This window comes from Bos javanicus, chromosome 13 (assembly GCF_032452875.1).
Source record: "Bos javanicus breed banteng chromosome 13, ARS-OSU_banteng_1.0, whole genome shotgun sequence".
Taxonomy (NCBI): Eukaryota; Metazoa; Chordata; class Mammalia; order Artiodactyla; family Bovidae; genus Bos; species Bos javanicus.
The window spans coordinates 25235305-25251777 of NC_083880.1; the positions used below are offsets into that span (position 1 = coordinate 25235305).

At 42.2% G+C, this 16473-nt stretch overlaps 1 protein-coding gene across 18 annotated transcripts in view; it reads left to right on the forward strand.

Moving 5' to 3' along the window:
- The window catches only part of KIAA1217 (KIAA1217 ortholog), a 527643-nt gene that overhangs the window by 291518 nt on the left and 219652 nt on the right, over positions 1–16473 (forward strand). The window contains exon 2 of one of the 18 annotated variants that reach the window (XM_061436003.1): positions 14214–14302. The exons of the other annotated variants lie outside the window; for them this stretch is intronic. Coding sequence (XP_061291987.1) covers positions 14300–14302 — 3 coding nt within the window. The 5' untranslated portion in view covers positions 14214–14299. The remainder of the gene's footprint in view (positions 1–14213; positions 14303–16473) is intronic. 18 annotated transcript variants of the gene reach the window in all.

Sequence of the window (16473 nt, forward strand, 5' to 3'; positions counted from 1 at the left end):
GTCTTTCCCAGCATCAGGGTCTTTCCCATTGAGTCAGTTCTTTGTATCAAGTGGCCAAAGCATTCAATCTGGGCTATTCATCCGTTCCCGGATGGCTGTGGTTTGAGTCACTTCAGAATGAGGCCAGTTGCAAGCGGGAGTGATTTTATATAGTATTATGTGGAGGGTAGAGTAAGTAACTGTCCCTGTCCCCCTTTGCTGGCAGAGCTGGGGTTCCCGGGGCATGCAACTTCCAGTTTTCATACTGGGAAAGTCCTGGGCAAACCAGGTTGAGCTGTCACCCTGTGTGAGATAGTGGATTTAACTGTAAACTTTAGCATTACACGACAAAGTATTAAGCAGTTGAAATTCTGAATGTTCCTGAACTTCTTTTATAGGACAGCGTGGACTTGTTCCAGTAACCTTGTGTTCATGTCTGCTGACTCTGTCAACTCTTGACACTCTCTTTCTAGAAAATGCCTCCAAAATGGCTTCAGAATGCATGTCAGTCCCCTTCAGTGTCTTCTGTGTTTTGGCAGACTGGGGCAGAGGGTGAGCTGAGAAAGACGGGGTACCCCCCGCCCCCACCTCCAGCCTCCCACCCCCTTCTTCAGCCAAAGTGTCATCACTTTTACCTGCCAAGAGGAACGTTTTACAGCTCAAATTTTTTTAAAGGTAGTACATTTGTAGCAACATAAATGGACCTAGAGATGATCTTACTAAGTGAAATAAGTCAAAGACACATCTCATGATATCATTTACATGTGAAATCTTAGCACAGACTCAGATATTGAATACAAATTATGGTTATCAAAGGGGCAAGGGGAGGGAGGCATAAACTGAGAGTTTAGGATTAACAAATACACACTACCCCATACAAAACAGATAAACAACAGAAATCTACTGTGGAGCACAGAGAACTATTTTCAGTACCTTATAATAAACCTATAATGGGAAAGAATCTGAAAATTTTTTCTGTATACGTATGTATACCTGAATCACTTTGCTGTACACCTGAAACTAACACAACATTGTCAATTTTTAAGAAGCAGTGTGTTTCCAAGCCAGTGACGAGATGCCCACGTATCCCTTCTGGTTCCAGTCTTCTCTGATCTTCTATGGAGAATTGCTAATTTTCCAAAGGCTTGGAATGAAATGAATTTAAAGAAAACGGCTTGTTGCGATGGTTCTTGTGACAGTGAGAGATCCTCACTGTGTGGTCCTTTTATTTTTAGCAGTAGTGTTGGAAAAATCAGGTTATGTTTATTCTGAGTGTCTGGGGGGGCTGGTGAGATTGTGTAGTCTAGAAAATGCTGCGATTATAAATTATTATAAACGTCGGCCGGGTGGAGAAATTCATATACCAAAAATACTGCAGTGTATAAGTCAGCCTATAGATTCTTCCCTAGTTCATTGCCCAAAAATGTATACATTGGCCAAGGAGAATAAACCGAGAACATACTTTCACAGAGAAACATAAATACTTTTCACTGTGCTGTTCTTTTGTCAAGCATGTTTCTATATCAGATTTCTTGCTTATCCTCAAAGCCCCGATTTTGAGTTCACTTGTTTTTTGCTGCCTTCATTGTAAATCTCGTAGTGTGGGCTTGTTTTTCTATTAGATAAATACCTTCAAATGCTAATACTTCCTAGTTTTTAGCATTTGCCAAATATTTTATGGACTTTCCCCAGGTTATTGTTTATTTTTAACCTTTTAATGTTTGTTTCCACTAGAGTAGTGAATTTTTTATAGTGCTGTGTGCGTCTTTAGGTATGTTGAGGGCTGGTGATAGCAGAAGCCCCATTTGAATGGGTTGGCTTCTTTTAAATGGCAAAGCTACTGCCTTCAATGAATAAGAAGTCCCCCTTCTTAAAAGAGAAAAATCACACTGCCTTGCTATCTCAGGAGTGCAGTTCCATAACTATTATTATGCATGATGGAACACATCTTTATTCAATAGAGCAAATATTGCCAACAAAAATGAAATAATAGAGGAAATAACTTCTAGTAGTTTGCAGCTCTAATTATGAGAAATAAGTGAAAATGTTTTCAATCAAAGTTTTTTCTACAGTGATAGTTGACTTTTTCACTCAGTGATACTTATGCTCTCAGGGGAAAAATAGATAAATTGAATGTTTGATTTTGGTTTTCTAAACATTTTCTCCCTTTGGTTTTTGCTTTATAAGGTCAAATGTTATACTTGTCTTTTAAGCCACCCACACATCAGCTATTTGGGTGAGGCTGGACTCTGCACTAGAACAGAGGTGGGGTTTGGTGAGGGGGCTCTAATTTATGAGATGGCTTTTAAGACCCTGATGCTGGAAAAGATTGAGGACAGGAGAAGGGGATGACAGAGGATGAGCTGGTTGGATGGCATCACAGGCTCAAAGGACATGAGTTTGAACAAGCTCTGGGAGATAGTGAAGGACAGGGAAACCTGGTGTGCTGCAGTCCACGGGGTCGCAAAGAGTCGGACACGATTGAGCGACTGAACAGCATCAATATCATATCAAGACTCACTTTAATGAAATTCCTGCCTCCGAAATGTTTCAATAGAGGCAAAGTGTTGTCATTAAATAAATCAAGGAGAATTTCCCTTAAAAATAACTCCTTACTTATCACCAGGCTAGGTACTTTTCCTAAGCCATCTTGACTGCTTTTCTAAATATGAAGATGTGAAAGAAGTGAAAAATAAACATTCTGCCCGTAGAAGTTCTAAACCCATCATTTGTGATAAGGGCTTTAATCCATATTTAATTTTATTTTTATAATAAAATGTGACCTAGGTGAAAATCATTTATTATGCTTCAAGAACATACCATGCTGTGGGTGAACTGGGATGGTTAATGGAGAGGAGGAGTGGTGAGGATTAAAAAATCCATTTCTGGAAGTCAGACTGATAGTAGACGCAGTGGAGGGAATAAGAAATTGAGTTTTGGAACATTCGAAGTGACGTAACTGAGGGAATTCTTTGCTTGGGAATAGGCACGTATGTTGATGTGCATTTAGAACCTACATGTATTTTGAAGTGTATTTAGAACATACGTATATTGGCAAGCATTTAGAATATGTCTGTCTGGATTTGGGGAATACTGGGCTGCAGCCATGTGTAGGTGTATTCTTAAGCTTTTTTCCCATTCACAGCACCCTCAGTGCCCATAGGCCAAAAGAAATACCTGACAGTTTCTGTTCACTTCAGCAATAAAGTTCATACAACCTAATGAGAATTTATGTCCTAAGAATTTAGTGGCTGATTGAAAATATAATTGTACATATTGAAATATATATGTATCTTTTTCTTTTTAAAAAAGTTTATTTATGGCCGTGCTGGGTCTTTGTTGCTACGTGCAGACTTTCTCTAGTTGTGGCGGATGGAGGCTGCTCTTCATTGCGGTGAGCGGGCTTCTCTTTGCTGGGACTTCTCTCGTTGTGGAGCACGGGCTCTAAGGTGCATGGGCTTCAGTAAGTTGTGGCGCACGGGCTTAATTGCTCCATGGCCTGTGACCAGGGATCGAACCCATGTCCCCTGCATTGGGAGCATGGATTCTTAAACACTGGGCCACCAGGGAAGTCCCTATCTTTTTCAGTCTTAAGCGATAGTTAATTTTATGTGCTAACTTGGCATGGCAGAGTATCCATGCATGTGCTGTGTGCTCAGCCACTGAGTCATGTCTGACTCTTTGAGACGCCATAGACTGTAGCTCACCAGGCTGTTCTGTCCATGCGATTTCCCAGGCAAGAATACTGGAGTGAGTTGCCGTTTCCTACTTCAGGGACTCTTCCCGACCCAGGGATCTTGCGTCTCCTACATTGGCAGGCAGATTCTTTACTGCTGCTCCACCTGGGAAGCCCATGTGTTTGGTCATACACCAGTCTGGATGTTGCTCTGAAGGTATTTTTTAGATGAGATTAACACCTGGATCAGTAGACCTTGAGAGAAGCAGATTACTGTCCATAATGTGGATGGGCCTCATGCAATCTTCCTGAGACCTGAAGAGATAATAGCCGAGGGCTCTCAGGGAGGAAGGAACCCTGCCTCCAGACTATCCTCAGACTCAGCTGTATCGCCAGCTATTCCCTAAGTCCCCAGCCTGCTGGCCTGCCTTGCAGATTTGGGACTTGCCAGCCCCCACAGTGGCGTGAGCCGTTCCTAAAATCAATCTCTCTCTGTGTACACACACATATCCTACTGGTTCTGTTTCTCTGGAGAACACTAACCACTGGGATTACATGCTTCCTTGGGCACCACATAGCCTCTCATGCCTTAGAAACAGATGGGACGTTTCCTGTTCCACCTTGAACTTGCTTTTTATCACCACTTCTCAGAACCCTGCTTCACAAAGATGATATCATCTGAAGGACTGTAGGTGATTTCATGTCGAAACAGGAAGCTACCTCAAGCTGGAATTTTGTATGGCATCCAACAGGTGTCAAATATGGCTGTATTTCCTTTGGAAATGAAATGCATCCCTCAGCACATCTGTGCACGAGCTGTGATGTCAGGGCAGCTGTGTGTTCACTTTGGGAACTGTGCATACCGGTGTACAGGAACCACGGGGATGAGATGAGCTCAGACCAAAAGCAGAGATGAGCCCCAGAGAACACCTGCGAGGAAGAAGCAGTGGCAGAGGAGCTTTTGGGGGGCAAGTCTGGTGGAGACTGGAGACACAGGAAAGAGCTGATGCACGCTCTGCACAGAGCAGGGAAAATATGATCCCAGCTAAGAAACAAGTTCAGGCCCAGGACAGAAGGCAAGAGGAAATATTCTGATGGTGGAGCTATAGTAACATGCCTACCCTTTCTCTCTTTTCCAACTTTTTTTTACATGTCTGTGTCTTCATTGTATAATGAAAAAAGATATATTTACAACCATGAAAAAAAATGCTTTCTAGCTCTCTTGTTACTCAGCACACCTGATCTTCTTATTTTTTATTTTTTCCTCTTCTGTCCAGTTTCAGCCTTGAGGCGTGTGTGTGAGTATGGGAGAGAGTGTGTTTTGGAGGTAGGAGGACGTGGACAGGAATAGATCGGAGGAGATAGTAAAATAAAGACGTAACAGAAAAAACTATTTCCAGGTTTGCTTTTCTTCATGAAATGTTCAGTAGAATTAGGGAGGTGAAGCGGATTTGCAGAAGTCCAAACAAGGAAGTCACCGTTAGAAGCTGAGGACACTCAGACTAGAGCAGGAGGTGGAAGGTGACGGGTGGAGCGAGCCCTGGGGAGGATGAGAGAATTGTACAGGTGAGTCGAGCTGGGAGGAACACCAGCGTGAGCCTTAACACTGCACTTGGACTAGACCCCAGCAGAGAGGCCTGAATGGATGGTGTGGGGCTCTGCTTTGAATCAAAGCCATAGTTTTCTCAAGACTGCATTAAAGCCACCAGGCGTTGCCAAAGCGCTTAAAATCTCTTGGCATTTGTTGAAATTAATTTGCCCGTAAGAAAATTCAGGTATCTAGCTTTGTGAAGTGTTCATTCAGGGAAATTTTTCTGTGCATTAACTAAAACCCATAATAATGAAAAAACAATGTGACACAATGGAAAGGTGACATAATTAAGCATAGAAATAAAGCTCTCGATTTTTTTGAAATTACTATCATCTTGACACTGGTGGTTTCATCAGGTAAAAGCAGTGATGCCAAGAGTCACGTGGCTGGAACCGTTGGGGTTATTTTGCATATAAGATGAGACTCGGTTTGGCATCTATTTTTATTTTGAGGAAAACTAAAGGATAAAAAAGCATCCCGTTCCAGTTCTCCAAGAAGGTTATGATTTTAATTCCCCACCACAGAAAATGCAAAGAAATTTGTAATTACACTTCATGCGTGGCTCTCCAAAGAGGAAAAATAAATTGGTACCCATCTACTCCAAATCCGTAGATCAGACCTAGAATGGCTAATCACAGATATAAATTGTATGCTTGCTGCTGATTGCTTTCTCCTCAGTCCAATGTGAACAATTAAGATTTAGATCTTGTGTGGCTGCAACGTTTTTGAAGTGTGACTCAAAAGTAAAAGTTTATTTTAAAATTCTCTTAATCCTCTTTGGTTGAAGTATTATCTTCAGGAGGCCCGTATTAAACTGTAAGTACCGATTTGGGCTGTTTTCAGAACATCAGAGCACCTTACCATTTATCAGAATAACCAGAACTGATCGAGAAAAAACAACTGTGTGTTTTTTTTTTTTTTTACTGTGTAAAAACAAGACAGCTTTCAGTAGCAGTCACCATTCACTGATATAGTGGGATGGAGGCGGTTCTGAGGGGCCCACCAGGGGTTTCCCACCTTCTCATTCCCATCACAGACACCCAGGAACATCTTAAAAACTATAGAAGAAATGATGCAGCTGCTATGAAAACAGTGCAATAGTTCCTCAAAAAAAAAGTTACAAATAGAATTCCTATATGACCCAACAGTTCAACTTCATGGTATGTATATACTCAGTAGAATTGAAAACTGGGACTCAAAGACATTTGTGCACCCAAGTTCATGGGAGGATTATTTATGACAGCCAAACAGCCCATGTGTCTACCAGTGGAAGAATAGATATAAAGTGGGGTGTGCACACGTAATGGAATATTGCATGCATGCATACTAAGTTGCTTCAGTCATGTCCGATTCTTTGCAACCCCTGGTCGCAAGGCTATAGCCTGCCAGGCTCCTCTGTCCATAGGATTCACACCCTCCTCCAGGGGATCTTCCCGACCCAGGGATCGAACCTGCGTCTCTTATATCTCCCGCATTGGCAGGCAGGCTCTCTACCATGTGCAGCACCTGGGAAGCCCAGTGGAATATTATTCAGCCTTAAAAAGGAATGAAATCCTGTTACATGCTACAACACGGATGAGCTTCAGGACATTATGCTAAGTGAAACTAACTCAGTCATGGAAGGACAAATAGGATTCCACTTCTGTGAGGTACCTAGAGTAGAGAAATGCAGGCAGAAAGTAGAATGATTAGAGATTATCCTGAGTGCGTGGGTACAGGGAGCTTCCGCAGCCTGGAAAGCCCGCTGGAGATGGATGGTGGTGACGTTCCATAGCAACATGAATGTGCTGAATGCCACGGAACCATGGACTGAAAAATGGTGAGGATTGTAATTTTATATCATGTTTATTTTACCACCATTGAGCAAACAAAACCAAAAGCAACAGAAGAGTGGGCGACACACGAAACTCAGTCCCAGTGTGTCTGCAGCAGGGGCCAGGCTGCAGTGATGCTGGGCTCATGTGTCTATGGTCTCCGGAGTGCTGAGACTCGCATGGCACAGCCAGCAGTGAGGAGCCCACGCTGCTCAGTGATGGGAAGGCCTGCAGGCACCAGGAGGAGAGAAGGGCAGTGTGAAGGACAGGGAGGTCCCGGTGAAGAAGATGACCCTGGTGTGGCCAAGGGGTTATTCCAGTGAACAGAATTTCAGGCATTTGGAGTAATCTGTGCATGTGGGCCAGAAGGGTCTTTCAATCACATCTGGGCAACTGTCCTTCAAAGCAAGCAAGGTGGGTGGATGTCTGTCCCACCTCCAAGAAGCATCAGCTCTTCCCTGGGTCCTGCTTCACCTGCTGCTCAGGTGAGACTCTAAAAGATAGTGGACACTCTCATCTTTGCTCTGCTTTGAGCGAAACAGAGGTAGAAGGGAGGCTCAGAATGAAGGGACCACACTACAGACCAGCCACTCATGACTGAATAAAGCAACTCTTTTAGATGCTTCAGAGAGAGACGTGCCTTACAAGTGACCCTTCCCTCTTTGGTTTGTGGGGACGTGAACCTGGGTTCAAACTTTTGTTGCTTCTTGAGCCCGGCCTTCTCCTGACCCAGAAGCATCTTAGTGAACATAGGATTAATGGATTAACCCATACATACATTCAGTTTCTACACACACACTGGACATTTCCTGCGTGCTGTTCACCAAGTCAGATGAACGAGAGTTCAGTTGAGTCCATCCTTCCATGCCAGAAGAGATTCCTTGACAAGGCTGCATTTCTGCTTTGCCAGAAGAATGTCGTGACAGTCAATAATAGCTAGCTCTGGTGTTCCTACCGAAGCTCTTTATTGAATACAATTCATTTTAAATGACCTTTACTTTTCAGGAATAGTTCTTTATTTCAGAAGTGCAGATTGCAAACAGCCTAATCAGCCCTCTGGCTTTTGGTTATTAGCATTCCATCTGCTTTATAATGCCATGTAAAAACCAGCTGTGCTAGGGAGGAAAAAATAACTGATTGAATCTGTTTCTCTGGAAGAAAAATTTGTGTGGCATTAAGATTGCCAAATGGCAGGGTCTTCTTTTGGGGGGTGTGTGTGTGTGTGAGTGAGACTCACTTAAGGTGTTTGTCATATTTCTTCTTCAAGTCCCAGAACTCAGGTGTCATAGTTAATATTAGAGTTATGAACAAAAGTGTTTCTAAAAAACTAAAGGAGGAATAATAATTTTAATCATCAGTTCAGTACAGTCACTCAGTTGTGTCCGACTCTTTGTGACCCGTGGACTGCAGCACGCCAGGCCTCCCTATCCATCACCAACTTCCGGAGTTTACTCAAACTCATGTCCATTGAGTTGGTGATGCCATCCAACCATCTCGTCCTGTCATCCCTTTCTCCTCCCGCCTTCAATCTTCCCCAGCATCAGGGTCTTTTCAGATGAGTCAATTTTTCGCATCAGGTGGCTAAAGTGTTGGAGTTTCAGCTTTAACATCAGTCCTTCCAATGAATATTCAGGACTGATTTCCTTTAGGATGGACTGGTTTTATCTCCTTGTAGTCCAAGGGACTCTCAAGAGTCTTCTCCAACACCACAGTTCAATAGCATGAATTCTTCGGCACTCAGCTTTCTTTACGGTCGAACTCTCACATCCATACACGACCACTGGAAAAACCATAGCCTTGACTAGACAGACCTTTGTTGGCAAAGTAATGTCTCTGCTTTTTAATATGCTGCCTAGGTTGGTCATAATTTTTCTTCCAAGGAGTAAATGTCTTTAATTTCATGGCTGCAGTCACCATCTGCAGTGATTTTGGAATTTTAATCATAAGCTGTTGTAAATAATTTTATTATAAATGATTAAATGTTGCAGACTTAAGCATTAGCTCTTGGGCTGACTAGCCACTAAATATGGAGAAGAAAATACAAACAAAAGATTGAGTGCAGAGTGGGAGTATTATTAAGAATTCTTGGATTTTTCTTCCCAAGCTGTGGCCCATTAGTTGTTTATTTCGTAGTTCTGCTGCTTCAGGACTCTTTGTGTCTTAGACCCTACTTTTTTGAAAGGTGATGTTGATACTTGTTTATATGCTGGTCTTGTCGAGTCTTGCAAACTTGTACTGCTGCTATGTTAATTTCTTGGATAGATGCCTAAGATCATCATGTTTGTTCATAACAATGCTTATATGTGCTTTTATTCATGGACTGCTTGAAAGAGCCTTCCCCTCCTGGGTTGATCATGAGCTTGACCCCCAGACCCCCACCCTGCTCCAGACACTGGCTGTTCAGAACTTGAGTTGGGGGAGGTATAAGCCAGTGATCGTCAAAGTGCTGGTCAGGTGCCACCTTCTCAACTTGAAATAATCCTAGAAATCCTCATTTCCATTTATCAAGAAACTGCCAAAGTCACCTGGAAAGGAGCAGTTTGAAACTGAAGCTGTTTTCTGACTGGTCTTCATTCTTCCATTATTCCCTTGTAACAGACACGGGGAGCCATGATTTGCAAGTTCTTTGAAGGTAGAATCTTGTCTTGGGATTTTCTTTTCCCTTTCAGGTTTGGAGCTTAGCTCTTGGATTTCAGGGAGGAAAACTCAGGCAGGCTATGGCAATTCAGCCATGTCCACCATCATCAGTTGCTGGGGTCGTGGATAAATTGGGAACAATTGGGGGGATATATAGAACTGAGATGAGATGAGGTGTGTGGTCCCTGGGGGAGCAGCTGAAAATGAGAGTGGGAAGGTCATCTCTTCAGCCCTTCAACTTACAAATGAGACCCTGGGGAGAACACAGGGCTCTCACCAAGCTTCCAGAGTTAATGGCAACTCAGCCACCATACCCTTTACCATCTGCATTTTATAGCACAATATGGATGGATCCTCTTAAACCTCTCAGACAAGACTAATTACAAGCAGCCAGTTGATCCTATAATGCACCAATTTGTCTGGTCTGGCTATAAGATTAGAGAAAATTATGCTCTTGATGCAGAGAGAGGAAAACAGTGGGAAGTAATGGGACAGAAGTTTCCGCTCTGCATGTGGATGTGAATGGACAGGTGTGGATGTGCATGTACACTTTGGTGTGGTGATGAAGAAAACACAGAAACCTATTAATTTGCTAGTTTCTCTCCTAAACTCAATTTCAGTATTTTTGTAGTTTTTTTTTTCCCTATGCCATTTTTTGGTATAGATTTGTGTTCTTTGAATTATATTCTCTGAGGTAGGATTTGGGGTTCTCGTTCTTCCGACCCAGAGTTCTAGAATTATTTGAGCTTACAGGTGGGAAAGTGTGCACTGGTTAAGTCACCCATCCTCTCTAATTGGTTGCATTGATGGTTTACTGTTGTGGGACTATCGGTACCAAGGCTGGGTTACTGCCACCTCCCTATCCAACACCTTTTAGATTCCTCATGGGTCCATTGCCTAACTTATTAAACAAAATAAGTTTAAATAAAATTAAATAAAATTTTGCATGCCAGTGAAAAATTTTAATGATCCTTTTATTTTTTTAAAAGATTCATTGATTTATTTACTTACTTTGGGCTGTGCTGGAACTTCCTTGCTGCGAGTGGGCTTTCTCTAGTCATGGCTAGCAGGGGCTCATCTGCACTTGTGGTGCACAGACGGCGCCCTCTCATGTTTCAGAGCACGGGCTCTCTTGTTTCAGTTCGCCGCTTCAGTAGCTGTGGCACGCGGGCTCAGTTGTTTCTCAGCCTGTGGAATCGAACCAGGGATCGCACCCATGTCCCCTGCATTGGCAAGCAGACATGGGTTCTTAGCCAATAGACCACTAGGGAAGCCCTAATGATCCTTTTGTTAAGAAAAGGAGTTTATCCTGGCAGTGAACATTATTACCTACATTGGAATTCAGAGATGGCATAAGGATGTTTCTAGGATTCGCCCTTCACTTGCTTGTCTGCAGTACTGGTCTTTCTTTTTTTTTCGGCTACACTAGATCTTTGTTGCAGCACATGGACTCTCTAGTTGTGGCGTGCAAGCTTATTTGCCCCCCAGCGTGTGGGATCTTAGTTCCCCGACCAGGGATCAAACCCGTGTCCTCTGCGTTGGAAGGCAGAGTCTTAACCACTGGACCACCATCGAAGTTCCATAGTGCTCTTCTGCCTCTTTCTTTCCTAAGTTGTGTGCTATAGGCTCGAGTCTCCTTTGTATCCATGCTGTGTATGTTAGCATTTTTCAGGATGCTTGGAGGCAGGCCGGTCCAGTTCCCAGGCCTGCTCACGATATTTCTAAGCGAACACCATTGTTCTTTTTTCCTCAAACCCATCAACCCAGAATAAATGAGGGTACCATTCCCAACCACCTCAGTGACTTACCCCACCTCTTTCTCAGAAGATTTACACAGGCATCCATGGCTTTGAGAGAGAGGCCACTTTCTCTTAACCCTTCCAGTGAATTTGTAAAGAAAATCTCCTTTGGTAATGCCAAGTAATTACACTCATATTTCTGTTTTAGATTTTGTTCATGCTCTATGCAGCTTTGTTCCATTTATGCGTTTCATTGTCAATGAAACAGCGTGTTCTCCAGCTAAGTACTTCCCTGAAAATTACTTGGTTTTCACTTACTTAGAGCTACTCAGGGAAAGGATAGGTCATCTTTGTAAGAGCTATAATGTTTTGTTTCACTTCACCAAATATATATATATGTGTGTGTGTGTGTGTGTGTGTGTGGCTCAGACGGTAAAGAATCTGCTTGCAATGCGGGAGACTGGGTTTGATCTCTTGAGTTGGGAGATTTCCTGGAGAATGGAATGGCAACCCACTCCAGTATTCTTTGCCTGGAGATCTTCATGGACAGAGGAGCCTGGTGGGCTACAGTCCATGGGGTCACAAGACCTCATGCATACATATGTATATCATTGGGTTATATAGTTAAAGGGAATCATGAACATAAAATGATCAATTTTGGTTTTTAAGATGAACAGTGTTAAAAATAAGCTTGTATGCTCCTGAGAATGATCTAGAGAAAAGAAGTGTGTGATTGTAGGAGGGAAGAAACTGAACAAAGCCTTGGGATTTAGTGGGAGGCTTAGCCTTAGGAACAGAGACAGCTTTTCCATCTTTGCAGCCAGGAAGGCATCATCTGTGGGCACGTAAATCTGGTGGATGAGGGTGAGAGGGTGAAGTAGTTCTCACCTGTCAGTGACACAGAAAGCGAGGTGATCAGCTAAGAGTAAGAAGAGGATATTGGAAGTTTGAGGGGAGAAAAAACCTCTATGAAATAGATTGTAATCTTGGAAAATAAAAGAGTGAAATCATGAGGAAAGCATAGAAGAATCATTTAGCAGAGTTAAGTTTGAGATTTATGTTAAGGAAATTAAGACCATTAAGCAGAGTTGTGTGAGTTTTTTTTTTTTTTTTCCTTCCAGCAGTTTTAGCAGCTTAATGGGAAATAGGTTAAACCTGTATTTGTTTTGAATTTATTTTCTTTTCGGCTGTACTGGGTCTTTGTGGTTGGAGTGGGCTTTCTCTAGTGCAGCAAGCGGGGGCTGCTCTCTAGTTGCGGTGCTTGGGCTTCTCTTGTTATAGAACACGGGCTCCAGGGCATGTGAGCTCACTGGTTGTGGCTCACGGCCTCAGTTGCCTTGCAGCACGTGGGAATCTTAGTTCCTGGATCAGGGGTAGAACCCACGTCCCGTGCCTTGGCAGGCAGATTCTTAGTCACTGGACCACCAGGGAAGTCCTGACTGGAACTGCATGGATTGCCAGACTAGTGCAACAGAGGGTCAGGCAGATGAAGATGTTGCAAGGAATTGCTCATGAAGCTGGACCACAGAATCTAAATTGGGTATGATGAAGTGGATGGTGGATTGAGCTTGAAGGATAAGATTCCTGTTGGGTCAAGGATCATTGGAAAGTGTTTTTGATGGTTTCATCATTATGCCTTCAATCTGTATGACTGTGCACTGTTTAAACCATGCCCTGTGTGGCCAAATGTCCTGAGGCTACTTGGTGGAGAAGATGGATGTCCATAGATCCAATATCCAAATTCTCATATCAGGGAAAACCTTGGGAGCATGATTTTTATTTAAAAGTCTATGTTAGCAGTTGGAGAGATGATAAAAGTAGATTTGTTTGTTTAGCATCCTTTTCTTTTTGGTCTGTGTTGGGTCTCCATGGTGACAGGTGGGCTTCACTAGGAGCATCGCTCAGTTGCCCTGAGGCATGTGGGAATCTTATTTCTCTGACCCGGGATTGAACGTTCATCCCCTGTGCTGGAAAGTGTATTCTTAACCAGTGGACCATCAGGGAAGTCCCTGTTTATCATCCTTCATTCACTTTGAAGCTAGTAATGTTTTTAAAGCTCAAGTGTTTTTAATAAATGGAAAAAAATCTGTCCCTTTAAAAAATTTCCTTTTTACTCATTTGAAAAGCAAATCACAGTAAAGGTGAGAATTAATATCTAGTCCTCTGGAAATAATTTTTTAAAGTAAATCACATCCATTAGGGAAATTCAAAAAGTTCAAAAAGCATTAAAAAAAATCCTGTCCTACAGGTAGACAGAAATTACTTTGTATCTTTTGACAAATCTCTTCTCCAGGGGATCTTCCCAACCCAGGAATAGAACTGGGGTCTCCTGCATTGCAGGTGGATTCTTTAACAGCTGACCTACCAGGGAAGCCCCTTTAAAATAGTAGTTTTTATTATTTAATGTCATTTTATTTTTAATGGCTATAAGATGTTTGTTAATTTTTAAGGATATGAAATTATTATTGTTGTTAGACATTGAAATCTTTTCATGTGTATGAAATGATGACAACTCAGCAGTGAGCCCCAGAAACACACTATTTAAGTTGTAAATATACCAATTAAAGGAGCCACAACTTACCCTAAGGCCTTGCAGGGAGCATTGTTCCTATTTCAGCAAGTTCCAGGACTGTGTGGATGAAAGTCCCCTTGTGAGCAGAGGTCCCCGACCCCCAGGCTGTGGACTGGTACTGGTCCTTGCCTGTTAGGAGCTGGGCCGCACAGCAGGAGGTGAGCGGTGGGCAGGCAAATGAGAGACACTTCATCTGTATTTACAGCCGCTCCCCATCGCTCTCCCATCACCCCCAGATGGGACCGTCTAGCTGCAGGAAAACCAGCTAAGGGCTCCCACTGATTCTGCGTTATGGTGAGTTGTATAATTATTTCATTATATATCATAATGTAAAAATAACAGAAATAAAGTGCCCAATAAATGTGTGCTTGAATCATCCTGAAACTACTCCATAACACTGGTCCCTGATGCCAAAAGGGTTGGGGACAGCTGATTATGAGGACTTTGAATACCTGAGAAAGTAAAGGGACCTTACTTTACATTCACTTTTTACTTCTTTATCTTTTCCATCAAGCTGTTTCTTCACTGGAGTAGTTGGATTGATGCTGTTAGATGTTGTAAATTGGAAATTTTCCTTCCTATAAGCTGTTATCTTACAAATCTTTAGGAGCTGGAAATTAACATTTTATAGGTGAGAACCTTAACTCACAAAAATTCTACTTGCTTCCTCTACCCTTTCCCCAGCTAAGAATTAAAAAGAATGCTTTTTTTTTTTTTTTGATGGTGGAATATTTTGGTCTAGCTCATGCCATACAAATACTTATGAGAGCTTAGTTTGAGCAAATCTGACAAAAGCTTTGTAACACAGGTGTTGTACTTATCTAATTCATTTTTTCCAGCGAGCTCTAACATTTCTCAAATGTAAAGGTGTGAAGGGCATGGTTACCAAAAACGAATAGATGTGAACAGGGCTGTGTTATTAAATGTCATGCTTCTTGATTTGTTGGTCATGTATTATCTCAAACAAAAATGGATTTTCCTACTCTTCTGTTTTTGCAGTTTCGAAAATGGGCTGTCCACAGACTGGTTTGTGGCATTCTTATTTTGCAGTTAGGAGGAAATGGAAATAAATAGAAATTGATTTGGTTCCTCTCCCAATTATATGAATTAATACTGGTTCTCAAAATTCTCTTACATAAGGAAGGGTACAGTTGAGATAGAATGGTGTCTTGTGAGTAACTAGGGAAGAGAGTGATATGCAACAGCTGATGGTGTGTTAATGATGCTTAATAATTTTAAGCAGAGTAAGATGGCAAATTTTTGTCCACATTGGAACTGTTTTGTGCATACCACTTTTAGACTTCCTTTCATTGGTTTTATTTGTTTCTTGACATTTCAAGATAGCATAAAATGTTTGGTTTTTGTTTTCTGAAAGATGAAAAGTGCAAACTCATCGCATTTATTTAAGAAAGGATGCAAGCTAGTGGTAGTCTTCTAAATTGATATTGCTTCTTCTTTGGTGAAAAATAGCCTAGGTATTGTCAGAATCTTATTTATTTAAAAAAATATGTATTTATTTGGCCACGCTGAGTCTTCGTTGTTGCATGCAGCATCTTCTATCTTCATGGCTGCATGTGAATTCTTAGTTTCGGCATGTGGGATCTAGTTCCCTGAGCAGGGATCAAATCTGGGCCCCCTGCATTGGGAGAATGGTCTTAGCCACCGAACCACCAAGCAAGCCCCTTGTCAGCATTTTTTAAAAAACCTTTCATGGGTGTTATCTTCACAAGGCAAAGTAAGATGCCAGTTACCGATGTTTCATAAGTACTAGTTCGACAGACTTGCATCACTGTGATACTCAGTTTTGGCATATCGAGAAAGTGAGATGTTTAACAGTCTTTACTAAAATGTGGTTACATATGTGATTTTTAATTATGCTTTTTTGCTATTTTCTCAATTTGCGTAAAGTCCCCTTTCAGTATAAATGTAAGAGAATTGCTCATTGAGTCCTCCATGCTTTACATATTATTATGTAGTAATACCTCTCAAGACCCTTTTTTTAAAAAAAGATTTTTGGCCACACCACATGGCATGAGTTGGAGTAAACTCCAGGAGATGGTGAAGGACAGGAAAGCCTGGAATGCTACAGCCCACAGGGTCGCAAAGAGTCAGACGCAACTGAGCAGCTGAATAAAAACAATGGCAATGTGGCATGTGGGACCCTAGGCCCTGACTAGGGATCAGACCCGTGTCCACTGTATTGGAAGGTGGAGTCTTAACCGCTGGACTGCTGGGGCAGTCCCCAGTACCCTCTGTTTTTTACTTACTTTTGTTCTGATTCCCATTTCACTGATGAAGGAATAGAGGCACAGCGGGTATGTATAACTTCCCTGGGATCAGAACAAATGGCAGAGCCAGGATTGCACCCCTGGTCCTAAAGAGTGTTATCTTAGGTCTGTGTATTGTATTTTTTTCAGTTCCAGCGTTCTGGGCCTGATGTCTCCATCTGCTGCATGTGGTCCTGG